Below are 23,703 nucleotides of genomic sequence, written 5' to 3'. Positions count from 1 at the left end.
GGTCCTAGTTAAGGTTAGCCATTTGCTTTAGATGGTCAGGTTTCGGGTGAGAGGCTGAGGGAAGCAGGAAAGTCCATGAAATCCTCTCAAACATAAAAATGTGTGTGATGTGTGTGAGAGAAAGCGTGTCACTGTAAATGTGCTGAGGCTCTCACCACAAGATCCCAGGATTGTCTCCACCCCATGACTGAAAGAAGCAGATGATTACGACTTCAATGAGGCATGAGGCGCAAACACAATCACTGTTGTTTAGCATGGTTTCAGATTGTAACACTACAATGTTCCGTTTTTTACGGCTGCTTCCCCTGAGAAATGAAAATATGTGTGTTATAAATACAACTGTCTGAAGGCAAAACAAGATGTACTGTTCACGGCTGTGATCTACAGCTTTATTTCTGATGTGTCAGCTCTAATCAAGTATGTACATTTGCAAGCCATATTTTTGTTTTGTTTTGTTTAGTTTTCCTCGACAGTCACTGTTTGAAAATGGAAAATGAGAGAAAGGAGGACATACATATGGATGACATTGCGTAGTAGTAGCATAATTCAATGCAGAAAATGTAATTTTAAATTAATTTTAATGACATACTAATAACATACTGTATAAGTGAAGCTCGTTCAGTCAGCGGCCCTGCTCGGGCCTGTTGACACTTTTCGGATCGCTAAAGACAAGTCTGCCCTCTAGAGGCTAAAAGTAGGAACTACAGAAATGCGCCCTGACGTATTCTATTAATGTTGATACCAGTGTCCATATTGTTGGATCATTAGATCCAAATGTGATTCAATTAATTGAAGTCGTTTTTTTTTATAAATTAGAAAGTGACGCCGGTCTAATGACCATATCTGGCAAGTGACGCGACAAGTTGAACAACTATTGGAAAGTTTAGTTAATCTTCTAAACGTGAATCCAACTATTTAAATCAAAAGAAGAAGAGATTTTTTTTTAAAGAGAGCAATAATTGCGTTTCCTTGCGCATGCTGAGTCTCTTGAGTGCGTTGGTTTATGGGGCGGGTCGTCCTCGCGAGGGCGGGACGTTCAGCTTTTGCGGCGCGTGATAGATGAAATATATTTTACTTCACTGTATCCCCGACTATTATTCAGCTCCCTGCCGCTTTTGTAAGCATCTCCAGCCGCTCGCAGCTTGATCAGGACTCGCTTGAACCCCCTCGCCCTCAACGATGGCTTCACCCGACCTTGGTAAGACTTGTATCACTTCAGTAACTTGCATCAAGTTCATATGTCACTTAGCTCGGTGGCTAATGTTAGCCGACGTGGTGGGTCGCGTGTCTCCGTGACCGTGTTTAAGCGTGACGTTAACCGAGAAGCCTCTGTTTCCTGACAGCGCTCTTGAGTGTATCTGACAAAACTGGACTGGTGGAGTTCGCCAAGCGGCTGGTGGATGCGGGTCTGTCGCTGGTGGCCTCAGGTGGAACCGCTAAAGCCCTGAGGGATGCAGCTCTGCCAGTCAGGTGGGTGCTGAAGGTGCTGGGTGGGGTCGCCGAGGTCTCGCGCACTAACGCTCTGAGTCGTGTCCAGAGATGTGTCGGAGCTGACCGGACACCCCGAGATGTTGGGGGGAAGAGTCAAGACCCTGCACCCGGCTGTGCATGGAGGCATCCTGGCCAGAAAGACTCCCGCTGACTCCGCAGACATGGAGCAGTTGGGCTACAGCCTGGTCAGGTGAGGAAGGTCTACTACTTCTGAGACTTTGGTTTGGTGCTCTGTGTCCTCAAGTGGTTTGTAAGTCTCTGTCCGTGTGGAGTTTGCTCCGGCAGCTGTCACATGCAGAATCAGAAGGCACATGTCGCTCATTTTGCAACAAGCTAATTGAAGAACTGCTGCTCCCGCTTCAGTCTTGTGACTCTCATTGGTTAAGGTCTGGAAAAAGGTCACAGACTTTGGCCTCGCACAGTCGAAACTGATTGAGTGCATCTGTCTGTAGGACCCCTTTTGCAAATAGATGTTCAGATAAGTTGGTGATGAAGTTTCCACAGCGTTTACCTTCACCGTCTGCACTTCGGCCTTGTCCTCAGTGCACTTCCAGCCTAACATGGATTCCAGTTTTGATCTATTTTCACCAGTTGTAGTCTATTGAATCCATCTCTGCTGTACCTGCACTGTTTCTAGATGGTTAGCACGTATGATTTATGATCCCTCTGCCGCAAACATTTGCCGTAAAAAAAATAACCTTTGATTCCACTTGTATTTAGAGTGGTTGTGTGCAACTTGTACCCCTTTGTGAAGACCGTCTCCAACCCTAATGTGTCTGTGGAAGACGCTGTGGAGCAGATTGATATCGGTGAGCAGCGCAGTTTCGCACAAAACTCCAGTGACTGTTGGCTATATCTCTGACATGTTTGGGTTCTTTTTTTGCCACAGGTGGTGTAACACTTCTGAGGGCTGCTGCCAAAAACCACGCTCGGGTGACCATTGTGTGTGACCCCACTGACTACTTGCTGGTTGCCAAGGAGATGGAGAGCTCAGCAGAGAAGGACACCACACTGGAAACCCGCAGGACACTGGCACTCAAAGTAAAGCCCTGTTATTTCCTCACAAGATTTTGGGAAACATTGATGCTGCTCTTTATTTCCTGTGCATTTGTCATAAAAAGTCAATCATGATTTTTTTTTTTTTTTTTGACCTTTTTGGGAACTGCCACCGTTTTGACGTCTCGATTTTTCATGTTCCAATTTGCTGCTTCATTTAAATTGTGTCACCGTGAGGGTGAACAATTTTCAATGTTGATCACAAAAGTGTGGCAAGAAAAGTATTATTTCTCTGCACAAATGATCTTTTCTCTCCCAAACAGGAGCATCAACATTTTTTTAATCGTATTTGAATTTCAACCCTTAAAGCAAAAAATATTTTCATAAACAAATTTTGGGGTGGAGGTGGATTGTATCAATTGCTGTAGGACATAAGCAGCTAAAATGCTGACTGTATTTCTTTCGGCTAAGATTTACCATAGTCTTCCACTGATTCATCAAAAACTGCTGGGAAATGAAAGAGTTAAAATTCTTATAATGCTGTGATATTTTGAAGGAAAAAATGAAAATGTTGGTGCAGTTGTTTTGGATGTAGACTTGAGATGTAAACTGACCAAGTTTTGATTTTCCTCAAACTTCACAAGGGTCCAGTCCTCTAGCAAAGGTTCCACACATGGCAATTTTGTTACTTTTAAGTATAAGATTAAACTCCAGTTTTACAGCTTTTTACCTTAATAGCTTCCTTGTTGACTCTGGAGCTGATAAGTCTTCCCGGACCAGTTCCTCTGACCTCATATCACCTGGGGACAAATGCTGCAATTTGCTGTCAGTGTGATTGTAACCCACATCATCTCTGGACTATTCACTTGAGTCGACCACACAGCGTCACACAGATGCTGGACTGAAATCTGTCTGGCTCCCTCACCAGCATCCAAAGTCCACTTTAAACGGCATAACAGAGGGCGACCTTTGATCTTTCACCCCGGGAGTCAACAACAAACACACACATGAAACAGCTCGGAGACTAAAACACCTGTAAATGTTTGTCAAAACAAAGGCTGGAGCTTCTTGACTTGCTGATGCTCTGTTCCTCCTCAGGCCTTCACACACACGGCACAGTACGACGACGCAATCTCAGATTATTTTCGGGGGCAGTACAGCCGCGGTGTTTCTCAGCTGCCCCTGCGCTATGGCATGAATCCCCACCAGGCCCCCGCCCAGCTCTACACCCTCCGTCCGAAACTTCCACTCACAGGTAGGTGGACCATATCAGCTTGTGACCCAAATCTCGACCTTGAGCAAATACAGACGCTTTGGCTGAGACACTTGTTTAACTTGTTCAATCAAAGTAGCAGAACAGTACAGTTCTGCCAGGTTTCCCCCCTTTTTTATGCTGAATGATGTATGGTATTTGAGCAGTTCAATTCACCTATCACAGTCAAAATTGACAGACAAGTTCTCATGTTTAGTGGTCAATGGTTCTCCTGGTTTCATCAACTTGTGTGATGCGCTGAACGCCTGGCAGCTGGTCAGGGAGCTGAGGGCTGCCCTGGCTCTGCCCGCAGCTGCCTCCTTCAAACACGTCAGCCCCGCTGGTGAGTGCAGCTTCTGCCCCAAGATGCATCTCACGAATCCTTACTGACGGTCTCTCTTCTCCTTCTCTGAAGGAGCGGCAGTGGGCGTTCCCCTGACGGAGGAGGAGGCGCGCGTCTGCATGGTGCACGACATGCTGGAGACCCTCAGCCCACTGGCCACAGCCTACGCCCGAGCTCGCGGTCAGAAGCTGGGTTTAGTCTGTCATCCTTCCATCATCTCATGAACCTTCTCCTCAAACGCAGGCTCAGACAGGATGTCCTCATTCGGCGACTTCATAGCCGTTTCGGACGTGTGCGACGTTCCTACCGCCAAAATCATCTCACGAGAGGTGCGTCCTTGCTCTGTCAACCAAAAACAACAAGTTCACTTTCCTTGCTCCAGAAGAGCTGCTCTCACCAAGCAATCACATGTGAACCATAAGATGACTTGAGGCACAGTGATGGCTAAAGGCAGCAGAGTTGGATTCAGTTGCCTGGTTTTCATCTGCCAGGTCTCTGACGGCATCGTCGCTCCCGGCTACGAAGAGGAGGCACTCAAGATCCTTGCCAAGAAGAAAGGCGGCAACTACTGTGTTCTCCAGGTGACGTGTTTAACACTGTATCGTGATCTCTCGTTGCTAGACGGATCATTGGAACTGGAGTTGTGTTTCCAGATGGATCCAGATTACGAGCCCGATGAGGCGGAAGTGAGGGTCCTGTTTGGACTTCACCTCAAGCAGAGAAGGAACGGAGCTCAGATCGACAAGGAGTTCTTCACCAACATTGTCTCCAAGGGCACTGTGAGCGCACACACACCGACACCAGTCTCAGTCACAATGATCAAGCTCTGTGATGCTTTTAAAATAGCTGCCATCATTAATCTCATGTTTAGATTGTTGTGTTGGACTTGGTAAAGCACATGCTCCCACACTAGTTCGAGAACTTCTGTTCATGCCATGTGACACTTGATGCAACTCATTGAAACGTTAATATAATAAACCCTGATGTCATGAAGTCAAAAGCCTGACCTCTGTCCGTGGGTTTCAGCTGTCGGAGGAAGCTGTCCGGGACCTGACTGTGGCCACCATCGCGGTCAAGTACACCCAGTCCAACTCTGTCTGCTATGCCAAAGACGGACAGGTATGACCCCGGAGCGGAAGCACGGGCGTGAAGAAGCTGACCTTTATCTTCTTCAGGTGATCGGTATCGGAGCCGGACAGCAGTCTCGCATCCACTGCACCCGACTGGCCGGCGACAAAGCCGACAACTGGTGGCTGCGCCATCATCCTCGCGTTCTGACCATGAAGTTCCGCAGCGGAGTGAAGCGGGCCGAGATGGCCAACGCCATCGACCAATATGTGAGCGGCACCATCGGAGAGGTGAGAGGAAACGTGTCTCCAGATGAGAGTTCTTCCCCCGTAACATTTAGGTGACGCTGTAATGGACGTTTTCAGGGCCCAGACCTGGAAGTGTGGAGGTCCATGTACGAGGAGGTCCCGGAGCCTCTGTCAGACACCGACAAGAAGAGCTGGATCAGTTCTCTGAAGGCTGTGGCCCTCAGCTCCGACGCCTTCTTCCCCTTTAGAGACAACATTGACCGAGCCAGACGGGTAGATATGATGCAGTATGATGTTTCAAACGTTCAAGAAGTCAGGCCAACCTTCTCCCATCCAGAGCGGCGTCCAGTTCATCGCTGCCCCTGCGGGTTCTGCTGCCGACGAGGTGGTCATCAACGCCTGCAATGAGCTGGGCATCACCCTGGTGCACACCAACCGCCGACTCTTCCACCACTGAGCACACCAGCCAGCCAAGTTTGGATTCAGCCAGTCCACTGTCCTGCTCGGGCCCACGGAACATTCCAGTCTGTTACTGCTGTAGGTCAATCACGTTTGAGTGAGAAATAAACTCCGCAAACCTCATTCATTCATCGCTGTCTTTCATTCACTTATTGGTATTGATATGAAAATATCGGTCGACAGGGAGACAACAGTTCAACCTGTGGTTCATGATCCGGTCTCAGTTTCTTCATCAGGTCCCCACTTCTGACAATCCTGGGGACAATCCAGAGACGCGACCCGTGTCCTCCCTCCACTTCCCCCCATGAAAAGTTGAGCCCTCTGACAAATCCCCCAAACCAGCTCAGTCATTTAAGAATGTTCAGCTTCGCTAATAAATGAAGCACTTATGTCGAATATTGAATGTGAATTTACCAGTTTCCTATAAACATGTTTTCATATTCTGATTTTGCTGCTTTGTCACTCATAATTTGTCATGTATATGTTTGCAGTTTAATGCCTAGAGAGCCAGCAGTAATGCGTGTCAATAGTAGAAATGTGACAAAACCAAATCAGTATTTCTACTTTGTTTCACCAGGAGAACTGAAAACTTGTCGGCACTAAGTGTTGCAGTTCTATAACAGAAGTGACGTAGGCAGCGCCGTCCTGAGCCATCAAAAAAATGTGCTTTTAATTGTTTTAATGGTGATATTTGTAAAAATTACTATTTCTCTCACCAATAATCTCAGAACCAGAACCACTCTTAAACCAACTTAAGTTAATAATTTCCAGTGTTGGTTCTCGTGCTGAGCTTCTGTTTTTAATTCACTTCAATTGAATGACAAACCTCAAAAATCTGAGGTTTTCCATTGTCTTTCTTTCAAAAACCACAGCCATAGTGACTCATCACACACTCCAGGAAAAAAAGATTTCACAATCTCTCCGGTTTTATTAAAATAAGAGACTTGTTTTTGTTTTTCCAGAAATGGATACTTTGGTACAAACAACAAAATACAAAAATAGTTCTCACATCTTGACTCACATTCACACAGACTCGCTCAGACTCTCGTGTGTGGCTTCCTTCTGACGACGGGAGACTACAGACTGGTAAAGGCTCGGCTACATTCTACCGCAGTGCTTCACTTGGCCAGTTTGGTGGAACCATGAATGAAAAGAAAAAACGAAACAGTGAAAAGACGATGACGAGGCAGCAGTCTGACATCCATGTGTGTTACGGAAGTTGTATCTGGTCGCCAGCAGCAGGGGGGCAGCGCAGTCGCTGACTTGGAGCAAACACGTCACTCGTGCTGACTTGGGGCAATAACAGCGTCGGCCAGCAAGTCCGGTCTGAGACACTCGATGGGACAGTGAATGTTCTGGAGGGAAGACAGATGCATCTATCATTGTATCCTTTTATCTGCTACAACTCCTACGCCTATTTTCTCAGTTCCACTTTTGCCTTTTGCTACAGTTTACATTTACATTTACAACGAAAACAGTCTTGCATTTCACCAGATAAGAACGAAAAGCATCAGCGACTCACCATCTTCTGCAGTTTGTTGTCTCCATACCGCACTGGTTGCAGCACAGCGGCGTCTGAACCCGGCGTGCGACAGTTCTCACACCTCCAGCCCTGACGGGACGGACGCACACCTTACTTCACGGCTCAATCAAATAGTAGTTTTTTGTCATTTTTTTTTAATTTCAAAACTAGAAATTGCAAGAAAAAATGTTGGACTGAATTTCAGTTTCAGATTGTGAAAAGTGGATAAATAACACAAAAACAAACAAAAATATTGTTAGTGAGTCACAATTCTTTATTATTCTATTTTTAACTATGAAATATATATTTTTGAATTAACACTTTAATCTATACTAAGGATTTTAATTTTAGAAGAGAAAGCAGAAAAAGAATGAAATGTAAAAGAATGAAAAAAAAAGATTTGAAGTGATGTGCATCTGGTGATGAGTGCATGGGTGAAAACAACATAAAAAGAATCACAAGTTGTTGACATTTGGAGGAAAAACAAAACTTTTAAGTGGAAAAAGGGTCAAGATATCAATAAAAATGAAATGTTTTATGAAATAGGAAAAAAACACAAGATGTCTTTCGGTAAACTATCAACAATTTAAGTTGACAGGGGCCATTTTTGTAGTTTTAAATGAAGTTTTCTAAAGAAGATTTTCTCACCTGCTGTCCACCGAAGCAGGTGCAGGTACAGATGGCACCGAGATACTCCTTCTGCCACTGGTGTCCCACCTGGTAGGTCTTGCCCTCATCGTAGCAAACAGACTCATCTGTGGAGGACAGGAGCTCAGTGAAGCTCTGAATCCAACAGCATCGCAGCAGGTGACAGAGCAGCTTACGTGGTTCACACTTGAACTCTCCTTTGCCGTTGCCCAGGCACGTGCAGCTCATTAGGTGTCCGTTGTCGGCCTGACGGTCCCACCTCTCCCTGATGCGATAGTTGTGGCCGTTGTCATGGCACCACTCTGATGGAGCACAGCAACAGTGTGTGATACAGAGCAGCAGCAACCAAAGCGTGAGTGTTCTCTGGAGGAATCACTGACTGGAGGAGTCGCATCTGAAGTGCCCGCTGCCCAGGCCCAGGCACCGGCACCACAGCTTGAATCCTGTCTCTGACATGCGCTCCCACTCGGCGCCCACCTCGTGGTGCGTGGACGTGAAGGCGTCGTAGCAGGAGTCCTTGGAGTACGGCACCTCCTCAGGAACTGCGGGGGGAAGAGTTGGTGCAGCTGAGGTCAGTCAGTCAAGTTATCCCTCTCGTTCAGAGGCTGCTCACCTGTGTTGCCAGTAGTCACCACCTGCTCCAACACTTTGTGTTTGAGCGCCCCTTTCAGGGCTTCCACAAGCACGTTGTAGTCGGATCCTGGGGTGAGTCCGATCAGCGTGGCGGTGGTCACCGATCCTGGCAGACGCACCTGTGGCAGAGAGGGAGCTGGTGAGCTTCAGTGGATCAGAGACGTTGGAGATGATCGGTCCCACCTGGAACATCTTCTCGTTCAGGTGTGTGACAGGGTTGCAGGACACCAGGTAGGCGTTGCTCTGACTGTAGGGCCTCCAGGAGATGGTGGTTTGGGTTTGGGCCTCCTTGGGGAGTCTGGTGTAGTTACTGAGGGGTGTTCCCACGGGCACGTTCAACTTCAGGATGGGCAGCCTGCGGCCCTCTGCATCGGGGAGGGACACAAAGACCAGGGGCTCACGGACCTGACCATAAGGAGACTGGGGGGTTCCTCCGTTGTTGTTGTTGTTGTACTCAGTGTACTCCACATTTTGGCTTTGGCCCCCGAGCCCATCCTGGCCATTAGTGCCCACCACCTGGACCCTGTTGTCCAGGTCCCCACCTGGACGGTTGGGCTGTGGCCTGGGAAGCAGTGCGTCTGGTTCTGCGCGGGACAGTTAGGAAAGCAAGCTGGTGAGACAGTGCTGTGTTAGGGGGAGGCCAACAAGCCGGTGGAGCTGGGTGAGCTGGTCCCATTCATGTTGGCGCTGAGCGTTAGCAAGTGGAGCGACACTCACGGGTGCTGATCCTGCCTATCAGGGGGTGACTCCTCTGTGTGTTCTGGAGCGCCACGATCTTGATGGTGTACTCAGTCAATGGTTTCAGACCTGTAGACAGGAATTCCAACCACGTCACAGGTTGATCATGTGGCTGATGGCTACGAGACTCAATGTAACCAGTTGGGAAAAGGTGTTTTGTGTTACTGTCTCCTGAAGAGAGTCGCGTAATGATGTGTGTTTAATATATGTGTCTTGTGTTTAATATATGTATCTTGTATATGTATATGTGTTACATGAGATATTTGAATAGTTTTTTTCCGAACAGTTTGTCTTAGGAAAGTTCCATTGAGATGTCTGCGGATTATTACATTGTAAATTTTGGACGTAGAGATTGGAGTGAATTTAAGTCGGTTGTCAGTTTATATACTGGGATTTCAACCATCTTTATTTTAATATAGTTATTGTGTTGTTTTTATTTGCAGGGGAAATTGTGACGCCACTGCGGGTTTTGAATTATTGTGCAGTATTTAGGTTTTGTCAAACTGTTATGTCCAAAGATTTGTATTTAATAATTAAAATTTAAATTATTTCAGGGTCTATTGGAATAACAGTCCCAAAAGTTGAATGTTGTCCTGGTATTTCTTCTTGGCCAACATAAAGGCCACCATTGCAACAGGGCACAGCACACTGTGATGACTGAAACTGTGGTAGTACCGCCATCAATGTTCACATTCTCTTCTCTGCCAACAGTGATGTACGCACCTGTGATGGTGGCATAGTTGATGCCAAAGTGAGGCTGTGGTGTCAGCTCCTGTGGTGACCCACGGGACTCCTCGTAAGTGACGTAGTATCCTGTGAAGGGTGTTGCAGGCGGTTCCCATTTGAAGGAGATGGAGGTGGGAGTCCGTGACGTGAACTGGAGGCTGGTGGGAGGCTGGACGACTGGTTGAGCTACAACAAAACAAGAGTAATTGGTGGTGAACGCTGGCGATAAATGGTTGAACGTGAGTGAATGTTACCTGTTGTAATGGTCAAGTTGAAGGGGGCGCTCTTGGTGTTGCCATTCAGAGTGTAAAGGTTGATATAGTACACGGTTCCTGGCTTCAAACCTTGAGAGAAGTCAGGGAGAATCAGCAGCTTTTCATGCCTGAACTGCTTGTTTGTGAATGGCTCTTGCTTATATGGGGTTTTCCATGCTTTTCCAGCAACCACACCCACCACCTCACGCACCCAACCACACACTGACAGCAGCAGGCTGCCACACAGCAAACTTCAGTGTCTTGCTCAGGGACACGACGGCACAGGCTCGGATGGAACCAGCAACCTCTCAGTCACCAGACCATGCTACTATGTGCTACACATCACTTGGAAATCAATGAAATAACTGTAAGCTTGTCAGTACTGGGAACTGTCCATGTCAAGTATCTGGCGTTTTTAAGACGCACCAGTGAGGGTATACGAGCGCAGGTCTCCAGGGAAAGTTCGGCTGATGGTGGGTCTGGAGCTTCCGTAAGGAGTAGCATCGATGAGGTACCCGGTGATGGTCTCCACCTTGGCACGCCAGCTCAAGGTAACCGAAGAGTCCCTCACATCAGTAACTTTCACACGTTTTGGGGGGCTAACATCTTTCAGTGAAAGGATAGAATCATTAGTGTTCCCCTTAAGAGGAGACATTCTTCATCAAGATATGACATTTACCCTCCATGGTGGACGCCACTCCGGTCAGTGGCTTGCTTGTGACGGAGTTCTTCAGGGCGTAGACTTGTATTTCGTATTCGGTAGCCACCTGAGAAGAGAAGCCAGCAGCGACCTTCACCACACTGTTGCACTTTCACTTACACAGAGACTCAGATGGAGCGTCGGTTTACCATGAGTCCTGAGATGATGACGTATGTGGTGTCTGGGGCCACGTTCATGACTTTGCTGGGGCCATTCAGATACTTGGGGTTGATGACGACACGGTAACCAGTCAGTTGCGCCCGAGGGGGTCTCCACTTCACCGTGAAGGAGGAGGGGCCAACATCGGACACATCCAGGTTTGTTGGAGCCGGAATAACTGGAGCGCAGAAATGGAAGCGTGATTGATCTTTTCTGGGAATTTGTCATGGGGTTTATCCTCACCGGTGGCCTGGGTCCCGGTCAGTGGCGTGCTGGGTGTGCGGTCATGAAAAGCGATGACTTTCACCGTGTACTCTGTTCCAGGGCGGAGGCCCCGCAGCATGACCGAGTCTTGGTCGCCTCGGGGGGCTGACAGTAGCTCCTTTTCGCCATCTTCTGGGCTGGAGTAGGTAATGCGGTATGATGTGACTGTGCCTTCAGGACTGTCCCAAGAGATTCGCATCGAGGTGGAGTCAATGTCAGAGAAGATCAGGTCTTTAGGACGGTCCATCGCTAGAGGGTGAGAGAAAGAGCAAAACTGGAAATAAATAGATATACTTTGAACTTGAATATAATGAAGTACAAAAATACACATCTTAAAATGATGCTTGAACATATTTTAGAATTTAAACCTTTTGGTTTAAAATGTCTTATTCAGCAGTTAAGTGTGTTGGCAATATCTAAAGGAGGTGATGCAAATTCCACACCAAATTTGGGTTCCACAAACCTCCTGATGTCATTGTGCATTCCATTTCAAGAAACAGCTCATGAAGTGAAGGGTTTGCCATTTTAATATTTCATCGATGCATTATGACCCCCATCCTTTAAGATAAGATTGACTTTTGATATTGGCAATTTCACCAATAAAAACACTGAGGCCTGCAATAATTCATCATCACTGTAGCTCAGATAAAAAGAATGTTGACCAACCGGTCATGGTGTTCTCTACGACAGCAGGAGAGGGTTGTCCATCAGGACCCAGGGCTGCCACAGTCACTATGTACTCCACAGTGGGCATCAAGCCTGTGAAGGTCATCTCAGTCTGATCTGGAAGGAAAGGGGCACATGTTAGGAGTGGGCAAAGAAAGATTCATTTCCTAAAAAAAAAACAACAAAAAACTGTTGTTTTACCAGGAGGCAGATCTCTGGTATAGGACGGTCCATTTCCATTCTTGGGGGCACTGGTGATTCTGTATCCCAGAATGGGCCCAGAGGCAGGAGACCAGCGGACTGTTATGGCGTTGTCACTCACATCGGTAACCTTCATGTTGGTGGGCGGGACGATATCTGAAGCAGAGGTGGGCATAAGATGAGTGTTTTCTATCAGAGAGCATTGGTTTTGCTTTGGTCTACCTGTTTTGTGGGTGACGTAGATTGGTGTGCTGTAAGAGGGGCTGTCTCCTCTCCCACCGATCGCATAGACTGTGATGGTGTAGGTAGAACCAGGCTTCAGACCATTAATGGTGTAGGTGTTCTGAGAGCCGGGAACGGTAAACTCATGAAGATGTTGTTCATCTGCAAACGTAGGGTCCGGAGAATAAAGTTCAGTTTTCTAGTTGAAAAATGGTGGCAGGTATACGTGGCAAACGCACTTGTTTCCTGAGCTGTGATTCTATAGTGTCGCACTGAGACCGATGGGGAGTCCCAGCGGATGGTGATGCTGGTGGGAGAGGATGCCGTCACCTCCAAGTCAGTGGGAGCATTAGAGACTGTTGAGCGAAGAGATGCGTTTAGAGCAAAGCAGAAAGTGTTTTGGGTTAAAGTTGAAGGTGTGTTTGGACTCACCCGTGCTCTGTGTCCCTGTCAGAGGTTGACTCTCCTGCTGGTTGTTGACAGCGTACACAGAGACCATGTACTCAGTCTCTGGTGTGAGTCCAGTGAGAGTGAAGCGGGTCCTGGACGGGGGCAGTCTCTCATCCTTGGCTCGCCCTCCGCTGGTCTTCTGGTGTTGGACTCTATATCCAGTGATGGAGGCAGTGGGGGCAAGCCAGTGGACGGTGAAGGAGTCAGTGGAAATGTCAGAGAAGTCAAGGCCAGTTGGGGCATCCAAAGCTAGAGGAAGACAAATTCATTTTTTTTCTCCAACTCATATTTTTTCTCCTGCTAAATGATTGTGAGATCATTGGGTTGTCGAAATGTTGAATATGGCCTGAGCACTTACTTGTTCTCTGAGTTCCTGTGGCCGGTTCACTCTCTCTATCTCCATACACACACACCACACTGATGCTGTATTCGGTGTTGGGAAGCAGATCTAGACAATAGGATCATATCAGCAACCTTCATACAGACAACCATTCTTGTTACACTTCATGGAGAGTATGAACTTACTCAGCAGGAGGAAGGTGCTTGAGGCTCCGCCCACATTGACCTCCTCAACGTTCGCATCATTGGCCACTGGGTGGTAGCGGATGACGAAGCGGGAAATATCGCTCGGTGTAGCAACATAGGGGATTGTCCACGAGACTCGGATGCGGTCCGGACCCACCAACCCAAACCTGAGGTTGGTCGGCGCAGGAATCGCTGGAGGAGTGAAGCCGCCACGATTAGAACAAGCAGGGGAAATAACCATTTGCATCAAAGCCAAACCCAAACAGAGAGAGACAGAGTGAAAGAATGAAATCACCAGCTTGTGTCTGCTTTGTGAATGTGGTTGGCTTGCTTTCTCCCTCCTCTGTTACTGTGGAGACACTGATGTCATAGTCCACGCCCGGCTCCAAACCACGTATGACGTAATAACCGGCAGACGCGTCCACAGAGTCTTGGAAAAACGGCAAACTCTCGCCCGATGCTACTACCGTTATCCGGAACACAGCGGTGGTGGTATATTTGGGAGGGGTCCAGCGCAGGCCAATGGTGGTATCAGTAATGTCGACAAAGTCAAAAGGTCGTGGTGACGGTATTTCTGCAGGGGTTAGGTGAGTTGCAAAGCGCAAGCAGAATTAGAGATTGTATCACCACATTCAAGTGCTATGATCATTGTATCACAGACAGTGTATTTTATTCACAGTTGGTCGTGCCATCCAGGGTAAGACAAAGTAACAGCCAACACTTAAAGTAGATTGAAGCTCATGCACCAAGACATTTCTCGATTATCCAGGCCCAAGCAAACAACGAGATAAAACTGTTAGTAATACATTTTACGTTGTATAACGCCACCCATGATGGTAATTTATGAAAATGATTACGTATTATACAGAGAATTTTACTGGGCTAAATGTGTTTTCACATCCCCATTATCAATGCAAGGCCCTGGCTGACTCTTACCTGGTGTGACAGTAGTAGATGCAGGCAGACTTTCCAAACTGCCTTTTACGGCGAAAACGCTGACATTGTACTCCACCCCCAGATTCAGATTCTCCAGAACACATGAGGACTGGTCCGCATTTACAAACTCTTCCAGGGAGTTCCCTCGCTGGCCAACGGTGGGCGTGCTTGACACTCTGTAGCTAGTGATGCCTGGAGAAAGGTGCAGATGAAAAGTTGCGCGGGGGTTTCAGTCAGGTATGAGCCACTGGCGTGGATTGAAAGGCCTTGCTGGGACGGAATGTTTATCTTGGTGAAACAAAATGCTTTTTGGAGGCCAACGTCTAGACTTCATCCAATTGACGGGTGGGGAGGAAGAAGCATAGTCAATATTTACCTGGTGTTTTGGATGCGACCCAGTAGACAATGAGGGCTCCTGTGTCCGGGTTGGACTGAACCCTGAGGTCCGTAGGGGGGGACAAAGCTGGGAGGAAAATGAGGCACATAATTACTAAGTCCTAAGATCCAAGACCTTGCAATGAAAGCAACACCAAAAAACAACTTCAGCTGGTCGACCTGACGTGCCATTTGGACAAAAATATATTTATCAACATGCAGTGTTGATTCAATGCAGACTGAGGTGCTTACACGTGACAACGTTGCGTGTGATTGGAGTTCCGCGGTTGCGCCCGTTGACAATCGGTTGGACCGTGTAAGTGTACTGTGTTCCAGGGATTAGATCAGGGATAGCAATAAGTCCAGAGTCAGATGTCTTTTCTCGGGGAGATTCACCCTCCACACTTGGAAGCACAGCCAGCTGAAAAAGATCAAGTTGATAAAGTTCGATGAATCCCAGCAGTATTTTCATATACTGTTAAAACATAAAGAGGCAACAAAACCGTAAGATTAAAGAAAAGTAGCTATTACATTTCAAAAGAATAAGTGACAACAATAAAATCACAGTGTTCTAAAATATTGCATTTCAAATTATTTAATTTCATACAGATCAGTTGGACATCTAGTTTGTCATTTTCTTTCTCCTTTCTTTCTTACCTTGTAGCTAAATCTGCGAACCGGTATCCAGGTGATGATGATGGACGTATCAGTGACTTCCGTGCTGAAAGCAGGAGCATTTCCAAAGTGGGGGGCTAGAGGAAGGAAGAAGAGAAACTTGAGGGTCAATTGCTACGATGGAACGTCACTTCCTCTGTCTGTGTCAGCGCCTACCTGTGGTGAAATAGGCAGTGACAGCTTCGCTCAGCACTTTGTCCCGCTCCGAGTGCAGGGTGGCGGTGTACCGAGTTTCGGGACGCAAATTCCTCAGAGGGTACTGGGCGACCCGTCCAGGGATCCTCTTCTCAATTGGGTTAGAGCCTTCGATACTCAGAAAGAGACGATATCCAGAAACAATGGCTCGAGGAGCATCCCAAATGATCATAGCGCTGTCCGAGCCGATGTCTGTGAACTGCACATTGGTGGGCGCATCTGGCTCTGAGGGAGCAAGAATAAATATACTCTTGTTTCACGTGTCATCCAGCTTTGATTCAGTGATAGCTACAAACAAACGAAAAAAAAAACGTACTGGTGGACCTCTCTCCCACCAGCGGCTCACTCTCCACCCCACTGTTGACTGCGTAGATGTAGAAACGGTACAGCATGCCAGGCTCCAGGTGAGTGATCTCTGAGTAGGCATTGGGGGTAACAGGAAGCTGAAGGAGTCTTGTCTCCGTGCCGTCAGGAGCGACGGGGGAAAATACCACCCTGTAACCTGTAACCTCGCTGGGTGGACCCGTCCAGGTCAATGCAATCTTTGAGTCTGTAACCTCGTAGAACTGCAGGTCTGTCGGGGCAGGGACGACCTCTGTGGACAAGATAGCAGGTTATGATCTCTATAAACAGAAGTATTTTTACTCCTTTCTGCATTGTAGATACATACTGAAGACATCATATATATATGAAGCCAGATATATGGAATTATGCAGCAAGGAAAACTCTAAATATGTTTCATATTTTACATGACACAAAGCAGCCATCTTTTGCTTTGTTGGCAGTGCTGCAAACCTTTTACCTTCTGAAGGAGCTTCATGATGTAGTCACTTGTAGGGAAACCTGATCAGGTGACTACATCATGAAACTCATCGCCAGAATGTCAAGAGTCATCAAAGCAAAGTGTTATCGGAGTATATTAGTGCCAACAGGATATTGAATGGTTGAATTGTTCTGAAATGTTGCATTTAGTTTTTTAACATTGAAATGTTCTTTTGAATAGTTGAATTGAGAGATCTGTATATTGGTTGGTTGGATTGAATTAACATGTTTTGAGTCATTACACACTTCTTTGTTTACTACATACCTTCATATGTGTTCATTCATAGTATTAATGCTTTGAGGCAGAATTTACCATGTAAATAGTTGTGGAAATTGAGAATTGAGAAACACTGAATGAGAGGTGAGTCCAAACTTAAGGTCTGTACTGTAAATCTTGTAAAACATATAATTTACAAACAGATGGAAAATACTTCTCAAAACAAATTCCTTTTTGCGCCTCCTAAATACGCACCTGATGGAGGAGATCCTTTGGTGTTGACCTGCACAAAAACAGGCTCGCTCTCTCGGTTGTCCTCCACAGCAAAGATGCTGATGTTGTACAGCAGACCGGGGTGAAGGTCGACCAGAGTAACTGACGTCTGCGTGTCAGGCAGGGTCAGTTCAGTGTTGCTGCCTTCCAGTGACGGTGTGTACATCACGCGGTAGCCTGAGGAAAACACTCATTTAAAATCCAAAATCCTCTGAGTCCAAATCCATATTGGTCACCGCTGATAACCTGTGATGGGAGCTTGAGGCTTGGCCCAGCTGATCCGGATAGATGTCTCGCCAACTTCGTCGATCTTGTGCTGAGCAGGAGCGTCAGGAGCTGTAGACCATAGTGATTCAATGTTACACCTCATGTTCAAAAGAACCATTTAGGAAAGAAAACGAAGAACCTGTCGTCTGTGAAGTAGAGAGGATCAGAGTCGGTGCTCCTTGGTTTGGCAGCTCATAAACATTGACGTTGTACCGGCGTCCAGGCAGAAGGTCAGTGATTGTCACGGAGGTGGCGGTTTTGGGGACATCTGGAGGATAAAGAGAAATAATTTAAACGCTTGTGCATTGACAAGGGCTCGGTGTGTGAAGGGAGCGGCGACCTTACCCAGGACCTTGGGCTTAGCCCCGTCCTCACTGAGCTCATACTCCACTCTGAAGCCAGAGATGGTCGCTGAGGCCGACGTCCAGGACACGACGAAACTGTTGGAGGTGATTTCTGTGACTGACTCAGAAGTGTCCACAACTGGAGGAAGTGGAGTCGTCTCCCCCTCAGATGTTTCCACTGCATCAATAAATCTGTGTTTAGTTTTGTTGTAGTGTTACGAGTGGTGGCGTCCCGGGATCTACTTACAGGAGCCAAAGGTCGTGGTGAAATCAAAACGTGTCACCTGGCGCTGTCCGTGGTGCATGATGCTGATCAGCTGACCTTCATACGTCACACCTGGACGCAAACCGGTGATGGTGTATGAGTTAAGGTTCCCGGGAATGGCAACCTCCCTCCAGGGCCGATTAGAATTTTTCTGCATGAGAAAAAAATATATAGAGAAGCGTCACATATTTTATGTATTTGAGACCCAAGTTAGTGACTTACGATTTTCCACTTCAGGATGTACTTGGTGATTTGCACAGTTGAAGGTGGGTTCCACTGAATGGGGTGAGAGTCCGGCTGCTTTCCTGCCTCTGTGATGATCACCTGCACCGGTCCTTGACCACCTGGTGAGTCGGGGCAGCAAACATGCACAAAAGTCATACGGAGGCGGTTTCACAGACGGGAACAAATCTGCAACTGAGGTATAAATTGACAGAAGAGTGTTATGTGACCACAGTGGGGGTGGAAGGTGGTCGCTTCTGAGGTGGGATGGATTCACCAGACCATGCTGAATCAGTGCAAACACTTGCTGACATGCTACTTTGCCACCTGACACTCAATAATGATCAGAGATTTCGGCCAACAGCAGACCACACAGAAACAGCGCCACCTCCAGGGATAAGGGCAGATTGCAGCGCATTGTGCACTCTGCTGAGAAGATGATCAGGCTGCCTCCTCTTCATGACCTGTATGTCTCCAGGACCCAGAGAGGTGCAGGTCAGATCAGAGCCGACCCTTCTCACCCTGGTCATGGACTGTTTGTTCCTCTTCCCTCTGGCAGGAGGCTGCGGTCGATCCAGACCAGAAAAGCTCTTTCCCCTCTTCGTGAACAGCCCTTGTTCTTTATTTATTTATTAATTACTTCTATTGTTATTGTATATTCTTATTAATTAATTAATTAATTTTTATTTTTACTATTTTTTTCATTTTCTTTATTATTGCACAATGTACCAAAGCACTTTCCTAGTTGGTGTGATCCTCACTGACAATGGCAATAAAGGTGATTTCTGATCTGGATCCTGAATCTGTAGTGACCAATGAAAGTATGATACACTAAAGTTCATGCAAGGGCTGGAAGCAGGAGGCTGCAATGACTTATGGCTGACAAGATCCCTGAGGAATGACCCACTAGATGCTTCTTATTCAACTAAAGATGTATGAAAATGTGTCCTTATATTCTAGCGCATACAAGGACAGTTGCTATTTATTATAGGAACAAGGAGCAATTTATAGTCGGGACTGTAAGTAGTTGTCTATGTATCTAATCCTAACCTGCAGAGGGGATTGGAGGACCTGCCTTCTCATGCATCAGACGAAAGACTAACTTTGTATCAAAGGTCACTTTGGGTCACTACCTCTTGATGATTTGATGTGAAAGTTCAAGTGGTGCCTTACTTGGATAACTGTGCTGCGGCTCACATCGCATCTCTCCAATCCCGTTTCCATAGCAGTAACAGCGGTAGTGAACGCCATGAATGGTTTTGTCCCAGTTCTCTCCAATCTGATAGAAGGCTCTGGTTTGTGGTTCTTGACACTGATCTGAGAGAAGCCCACAAACAAATGTTAAAACTCCTCTCCATGCATCTTGACCAGACACTGATCAGAGGAACACACCAAGGGCATCGCACTTCCAGCGTCCACGTCCTTGGCCGAAGCAGGTGCAGTTCATCATGTAGCCCTCATCGTGCCGTTTGGAGAACTCCTGGTTGACCTCGTAGATCAGACCGTCTACAATACACTGGTCTGGACAGAGAGAAGGCGAGTCAGTACAGACTAGAAACTGCTGCCGGACTGTTTTGTGCAGCTTTCTAACCTCTCAGTTGTGAATAGGCAATACAGTTCCACTCTCCACGACCATTGCCTAGGCATGTGCACTCCATCAAGTGACCCATGACATCATGGTGTTTGTCCCATTTGTCCCCAACACGGTGCATCACTCCATCGCTGGTGGTGCACACCTCTTCGTGGGCTGAAGCAAACACGGACCAAAAGTACTTTAGTTTAGTTTTAGAGGAGTTTGCTAAGTAAACAGACAGACATGCACACGGAGGCAGCTTTATCTCGGTTAGAGGTCACAAAGGTTTTTTTTTCTTGTTCCAGTCATCTAAGTAAAAGACACCTGCTGAAATGTTGACTGTAAAATTATGTCATTGGTGTCGGGATACAGTTGAAATCCATCACACTTATACAAGTCATATTTTTTATAGATTCACATCGTGGTATTAAGGTCTTGTATTTATTTATGACTCCTGTTTTTTTTTTTGTAACCTTGACTTTTCCACTATAATCAAACATGTTACTTCACTTACCAGCCATCGGGCAGAATCCGAATCGTTGATCTGAGTCATAGTCGTAGGTGGTACCACACCACCTCATGTTATCGTGACGGCCATCAGCCGTGCAGTCGGTGTAGTTGCGTCCACTGTAGAGGAACGGAAAATGGCAAAAAGCCCCGTTGGAGTTGCCGCCGCGTGTCGCTACCATGGCTGTTGAATGACAGCAATCTTCATTTATTATTATGTATTAACATGGCAAGAGTCTTTGACCTTTGTTTTATAACATAAACATCCTTGTCTTCTACTTAAAGTCTCACCGTATCTCTCAGTGCAGAAAGAGTACTGCTTGTCTTTTCCATAGTCGGATGTAGTAGAGCACCAGAGCTGTCCATCAGTGCGTCCATCAGAGGTACAGGAGTAGTAGGTCTTTCCCATGAAGACAAAGGGGAAGGCACATGGCTGACCCTCCGAGTTTCCACCATAGACCTGATTTTTGGCCTCTGTAAAGACAAGATGACATTCCACAGCTCAGAACCAAAAGAAAACCTTGGGCAGGAAGTTGACATACCCCATTCCAGACATCTAATTCCATTTCCGAGGCATGTGCAAAGCATCTGGGTGCTGCCCTGGCTCCTGGTCCATCGCTGACCATCGTAGTAGGTGACCCCGGCGTCTGTGCGGCACGTTCCCTCCAGAGGGGGCTCCGGCTGTGGCAGAGGCAGGGGGTGGATGGGCGTCAGGAGCACAGATCCCGGGGCTGTATTCCATCAAACAAAGCAGCGTTTCAGTTGGTTAATGATTGGTCAGAGTTCACCTGATCTACAGTGTTAAGAATGACAGGAGCCTCACTTCGAGCAGCATTGTGCCTCTCACACTTCCACTCCCCACGGCCATTGCCCAAACACAAACACTGCTGGATGTTTCCTTGTGCGTCCGGCTTATTCCAGGAGTCTCCAATTCGGTAGGACTTCCTCATGTCCTGGTCATTACAGCGATCTGAAAAGGGTGGAGGGTGGTAACATAGCCAGGTAGTTTTGAAAATACATGCAAGGCTGTTGCCCTTACTCCTCGAGCTGCAGGTGATACGGCCATTTCCTTCCCCGAGACAAGTGCAGTCAAGCATCATCCAGCCCTGGTAGGGTTTCTCCCAAGTCTCTCCAACGACGTACGCCGCTTGATTAGTGTCATAGCAACGCTCAGCTGTGCATGGAAACATTCAAACATTCAAACAAAAACTCTGAAAACCTTAAAGCAGAGTGCAGCAGAAAAACACACAAAAATCAATACCTGGTAGTCACGATCTACCGGGTCTAAACTGGACTCAAATATTTATTTAATCACAACCTTGTTTCTGGGAACTGCTCTGGTCCAGATAAACCCCCCCGAAGTTAGGAGCAATATATTAGGATCTCATGAAAAGAACTCACCTATAGGTTTGCACGTCCACTCGCCTTTACCATTTCCAAGACAAACACATTCCAGCATGTAGTCAGCAGACTCGTGTGGTCTTTGCCATGTATCCCCGATTTTATAAGAGCTGCCTCCTTCATGACAACGATCTGCCAATGACAAAATGCCAAGAGTTCATTTTTTCATCTATTAAGAACACACAGATACACTCCACTCAGGACAACTTGAACTGACTTACTTGCGATGGTGCAGCTGATCTTGCCTCGCCCCGAGCCAATACATGTGCAGTCCCATATGAGGCCGTCCCTTGATCGTTCATAAGTCTCTCCAACGCGGTATGTCCGGTCATTGTGCTTATCATAACAGGTTTCTTCCACTGTAACAAAGGAGAAAAATGGCTCACTCTGGGAGGTAGACTGAAATTACCTTCAGGAAAACATTCCAAACCGTTACTGTTACATTGGCACATTGCTTTTCAGTATCACTCGATATTTATAAAGCATTATATGATGACATGTACATGTTTGATATCATTACTTCCGTGCGTACTGTACTAACCTTCAGGCTTAGTTTTACACTTGATGCCAGCAGCGCCATTGCAGGTACACACCAGAGTAGTGCCAAGGTAAGGTTTCTCCCACTGCTCATTCAGCCTGAAGGAGCGACCGTTTTCTTCACAGCCCACTAGAAACAAGAAAGAAAATATATTTATACTGCATTTTACCATCATATTTTAGGAATACATCTCACAAGGAGTTTTTACTGAGTACACTGTCTACAAAGAAAGCAAATTTTTGTTTTATAATTATAATTATCTTTAACTTTATTATTCATCTCTCAGATATAGCAAAATAATATCTAGTCTAAAATGTAAATTAATTAAATATCATTCTTGCCACAGATTGTATAGGAGAGATAGTTTATGATTAACTCGATTTGTGTTTTGATTTGTACAAATATTGTCAGTTTTATATCTTTTATATATAATAATGCAATCACTGCCACTATGTCGACTTGTGTTTTGATTTTTTTTTTTTTACTAACATGAAAAATATGTATGAAAAATAAGTATGTGTATATTTTATGCCAATATATATACTAAACACGTTTGATACATAAAACCTTTTTATTTACAATACTCTAAATGTTGCGTTGTCGTTAATGTAGTTTGTACAAAAGTAAGTCGAAGTTGATTTGACAAAGTTAGTGACAGAAGCGTTCAAACAAGGTGATGCAAATCAAATTAAAAAAAAGAAAGTTTTGAACAAACCAGGAGAAACCGCGGAGGAGTCGTCGAGGTCTGGATACACCTGGAACTGTCCCGTCTGCCGCCTGCTCCTCGGTGAACCGTGGACCGCGCTGGTTACGCACAGCGCAACCAGCAACCCAGCAACCGCGACACCGGTCATGTTGCTCGGTTAAAAGTCGGAGGCAAGGATAAACAACGCAAGCGCAGAGTCAAGCCCGGAGAGACCGAGGGAGTTGACAGATGATGCGGCTTGAGCTGCGAGCGCCGCCTCTCAGCTCCTGCACCAGGCTGCTCACAGGAGCGCAGCCTACTTTTATACCATCCGAGCACCGGGGGCCGAGGGGAGTTTCAGTGGAGCGCACGGCCCCCGCCCAGCAGGGACCAGCATGGAGCCCAAGTTCTCCTCCAGCAAATTAAAACAGAACAATGACCTCATAATGATGAGTGAGTACTTGGATGCATGAAGGTGGGAGACAGACGTCTCACCTTTTAGTGGAACATCTCTATTGCTATGTTGGTTGCAACACCAGTCTCCATGTCTTCAACATCTACATTGGTCTTATTCTTGTGAAGACCTGGTCAACTGTGTGACGCAAGGCTTTTATTTTGCCATGTCTTCTGCCAACATGACTTGACCAGCCAAGCTTCACAGTTTTATTAAGTCCTCATTTTCAGAGCTCAGAAGGTGGCACTGGTGAAAGTGAGGACGCTGTTTCATGAAGCTTCAGCACTGATTTGGACTGAGTCTAAATGTTGGCGCCACGTCTGCTTGCGTTCCACACCCCCTGAACATTGAAGTCCATTCATCCATTCAGTCGGGTGGTCCTCTATCAC

At 46.6% G+C, this 23,703-nt stretch overlaps 2 protein-coding genes across 5 annotated transcripts; one reads left to right on the top strand and one right to left on the bottom strand.

Moving 5' to 3' along the window:
- The first annotated feature begins 1,042 nt into the window (after nucleotides 1-1,042).
- atic (5-aminoimidazole-4-carboxamide ribonucleotide formyltransferase/IMP cyclohydrolase) lies at nucleotides 1,043-5,981 on the top strand. Its single transcript, XM_053864849.1, has 15 exons — nucleotides 1,043-1,198; nucleotides 1,344-1,470; nucleotides 1,538-1,681; nucleotides 2,212-2,300; nucleotides 2,381-2,532; nucleotides 3,586-3,742; nucleotides 3,957-4,082; nucleotides 4,155-4,262; nucleotides 4,326-4,411; nucleotides 4,574-4,663; nucleotides 4,736-4,861; nucleotides 5,109-5,201; nucleotides 5,258-5,440; nucleotides 5,516-5,671; nucleotides 5,736-5,981. The coding sequence occupies exons 1-15, from the start codon at nucleotides 1,180-1,182 to the stop codon at nucleotides 5,853-5,855; spliced, it is 1,776 nt and encodes a 591-aa protein (XP_053720824.1). The 5' UTR covers nucleotides 1,043-1,179; the 3' UTR covers nucleotides 5,856-5,981.
- Nucleotides 5,982-6,765: 784 nt separating this feature from the next.
- Nucleotides 6,766-23,143, bottom strand: LOC128758661 (fibronectin-like). Of its 4 annotated transcripts, XM_053864845.1 has the most exons (46): nucleotides 22,891-23,143; nucleotides 22,179-22,304; nucleotides 21,859-21,996; nucleotides 21,638-21,769; nucleotides 21,276-21,410; nucleotides 21,060-21,206; nucleotides 20,779-20,967; nucleotides 20,528-20,710; nucleotides 20,244-20,420; nucleotides 19,748-19,903; nucleotides 19,549-19,677; nucleotides 19,330-19,473; nucleotides 18,157-18,278; nucleotides 17,917-18,085; nucleotides 17,671-17,847; nucleotides 17,465-17,593; nucleotides 17,305-17,394; nucleotides 17,041-17,235; nucleotides 16,063-16,341; nucleotides 15,708-15,971; nucleotides 15,534-15,628; nucleotides 15,129-15,297; nucleotides 14,878-14,964; nucleotides 14,502-14,693; nucleotides 13,861-14,139; nucleotides 13,566-13,757; nucleotides 13,399-13,488; nucleotides 13,023-13,289; nucleotides 12,830-12,946; nucleotides 12,591-12,752; nucleotides 12,369-12,524; nucleotides 12,168-12,284; nucleotides 11,481-11,750; nucleotides 11,228-11,415; nucleotides 11,058-11,145; nucleotides 10,805-10,984; nucleotides 10,379-10,468; nucleotides 10,122-10,310; nucleotides 9,378-9,467; nucleotides 8,844-9,244; nucleotides 8,641-8,779; nucleotides 8,408-8,569; nucleotides 8,204-8,329; nucleotides 8,028-8,134; nucleotides 7,380-7,469; nucleotides 6,766-7,212 (listed from the first exon to the last, which is right to left on the bottom strand). In XM_053864845.1, the coding sequence occupies exons 1-46, from the start codon at nucleotides 23,027-23,029 to the stop codon at nucleotides 7,135-7,137; spliced, it is 7,341 nt and encodes a 2,446-aa protein (XP_053720820.1). In that variant the 5' UTR covers nucleotides 23,030-23,143; the 3' UTR covers nucleotides 6,766-7,134. The 4 variants fall into 4 exon arrangements, with proteins under 4 accessions (XP_053720820.1, XP_053720819.1, XP_053720823.1 ...); XM_053864844.1 differs by having other exon boundaries at nucleotides 12,369-12,752; XM_053864848.1 differs by lacking the exon at nucleotides 13,861-14,139.
- Between the last annotated feature and the right edge of the window lie 560 nt (nucleotides 23,144-23,703).

The sequence above is a fragment of the Synchiropus splendidus genome, chromosome 5, assembly GCF_027744825.2.
Source record: "Synchiropus splendidus isolate RoL2022-P1 chromosome 5, RoL_Sspl_1.0, whole genome shotgun sequence".
Lineage (NCBI taxonomy): Eukaryota > Metazoa > Chordata > Actinopteri > Syngnathiformes > Callionymidae > Synchiropus > Synchiropus splendidus.
This window is presented reverse-complemented; position numbering and strand designations above follow the sequence as displayed.

Excerpts from the sequence above, each read along its gene's own strand:
- LOC128758661 (XM_053864844.1), bottom strand. The coding sequence starts at position 23,029 with ATGACCGGTGTCGCGGTTGCTGGGTTGCTGGTTGCGCTGTGCGTAACC. Across the intron at positions 10,311-10,378 it reads CAACTTGACCATTACAACAG|CTCAACCAGTCGTCCAGCCT; the intron begins GTAACATTCACT and ends GTTTTGTTGTAG. Across the intron at positions 9,468-10,121 it reads CAACTATGCCACCATCACAG|GTCTGAAACCATTGACTGAG; the intron begins GTGCGTACATCA and ends TCCTGTCTACAG.
- atic (XM_053864849.1), top strand. Across the intron at positions 4,664-4,735 it reads GCAACTACTGTGTTCTCCAG|ATGGATCCAGATTACGAGCC; the intron begins GTGACGTGTTTA and ends TTGTGTTTCCAG. Across the intron at positions 5,441-5,515 it reads TGAGCGGCACCATCGGAGAG|GGCCCAGACCTGGAAGTGTG; the intron begins GTGAGAGGAAAC and ends GGACGTTTTCAG.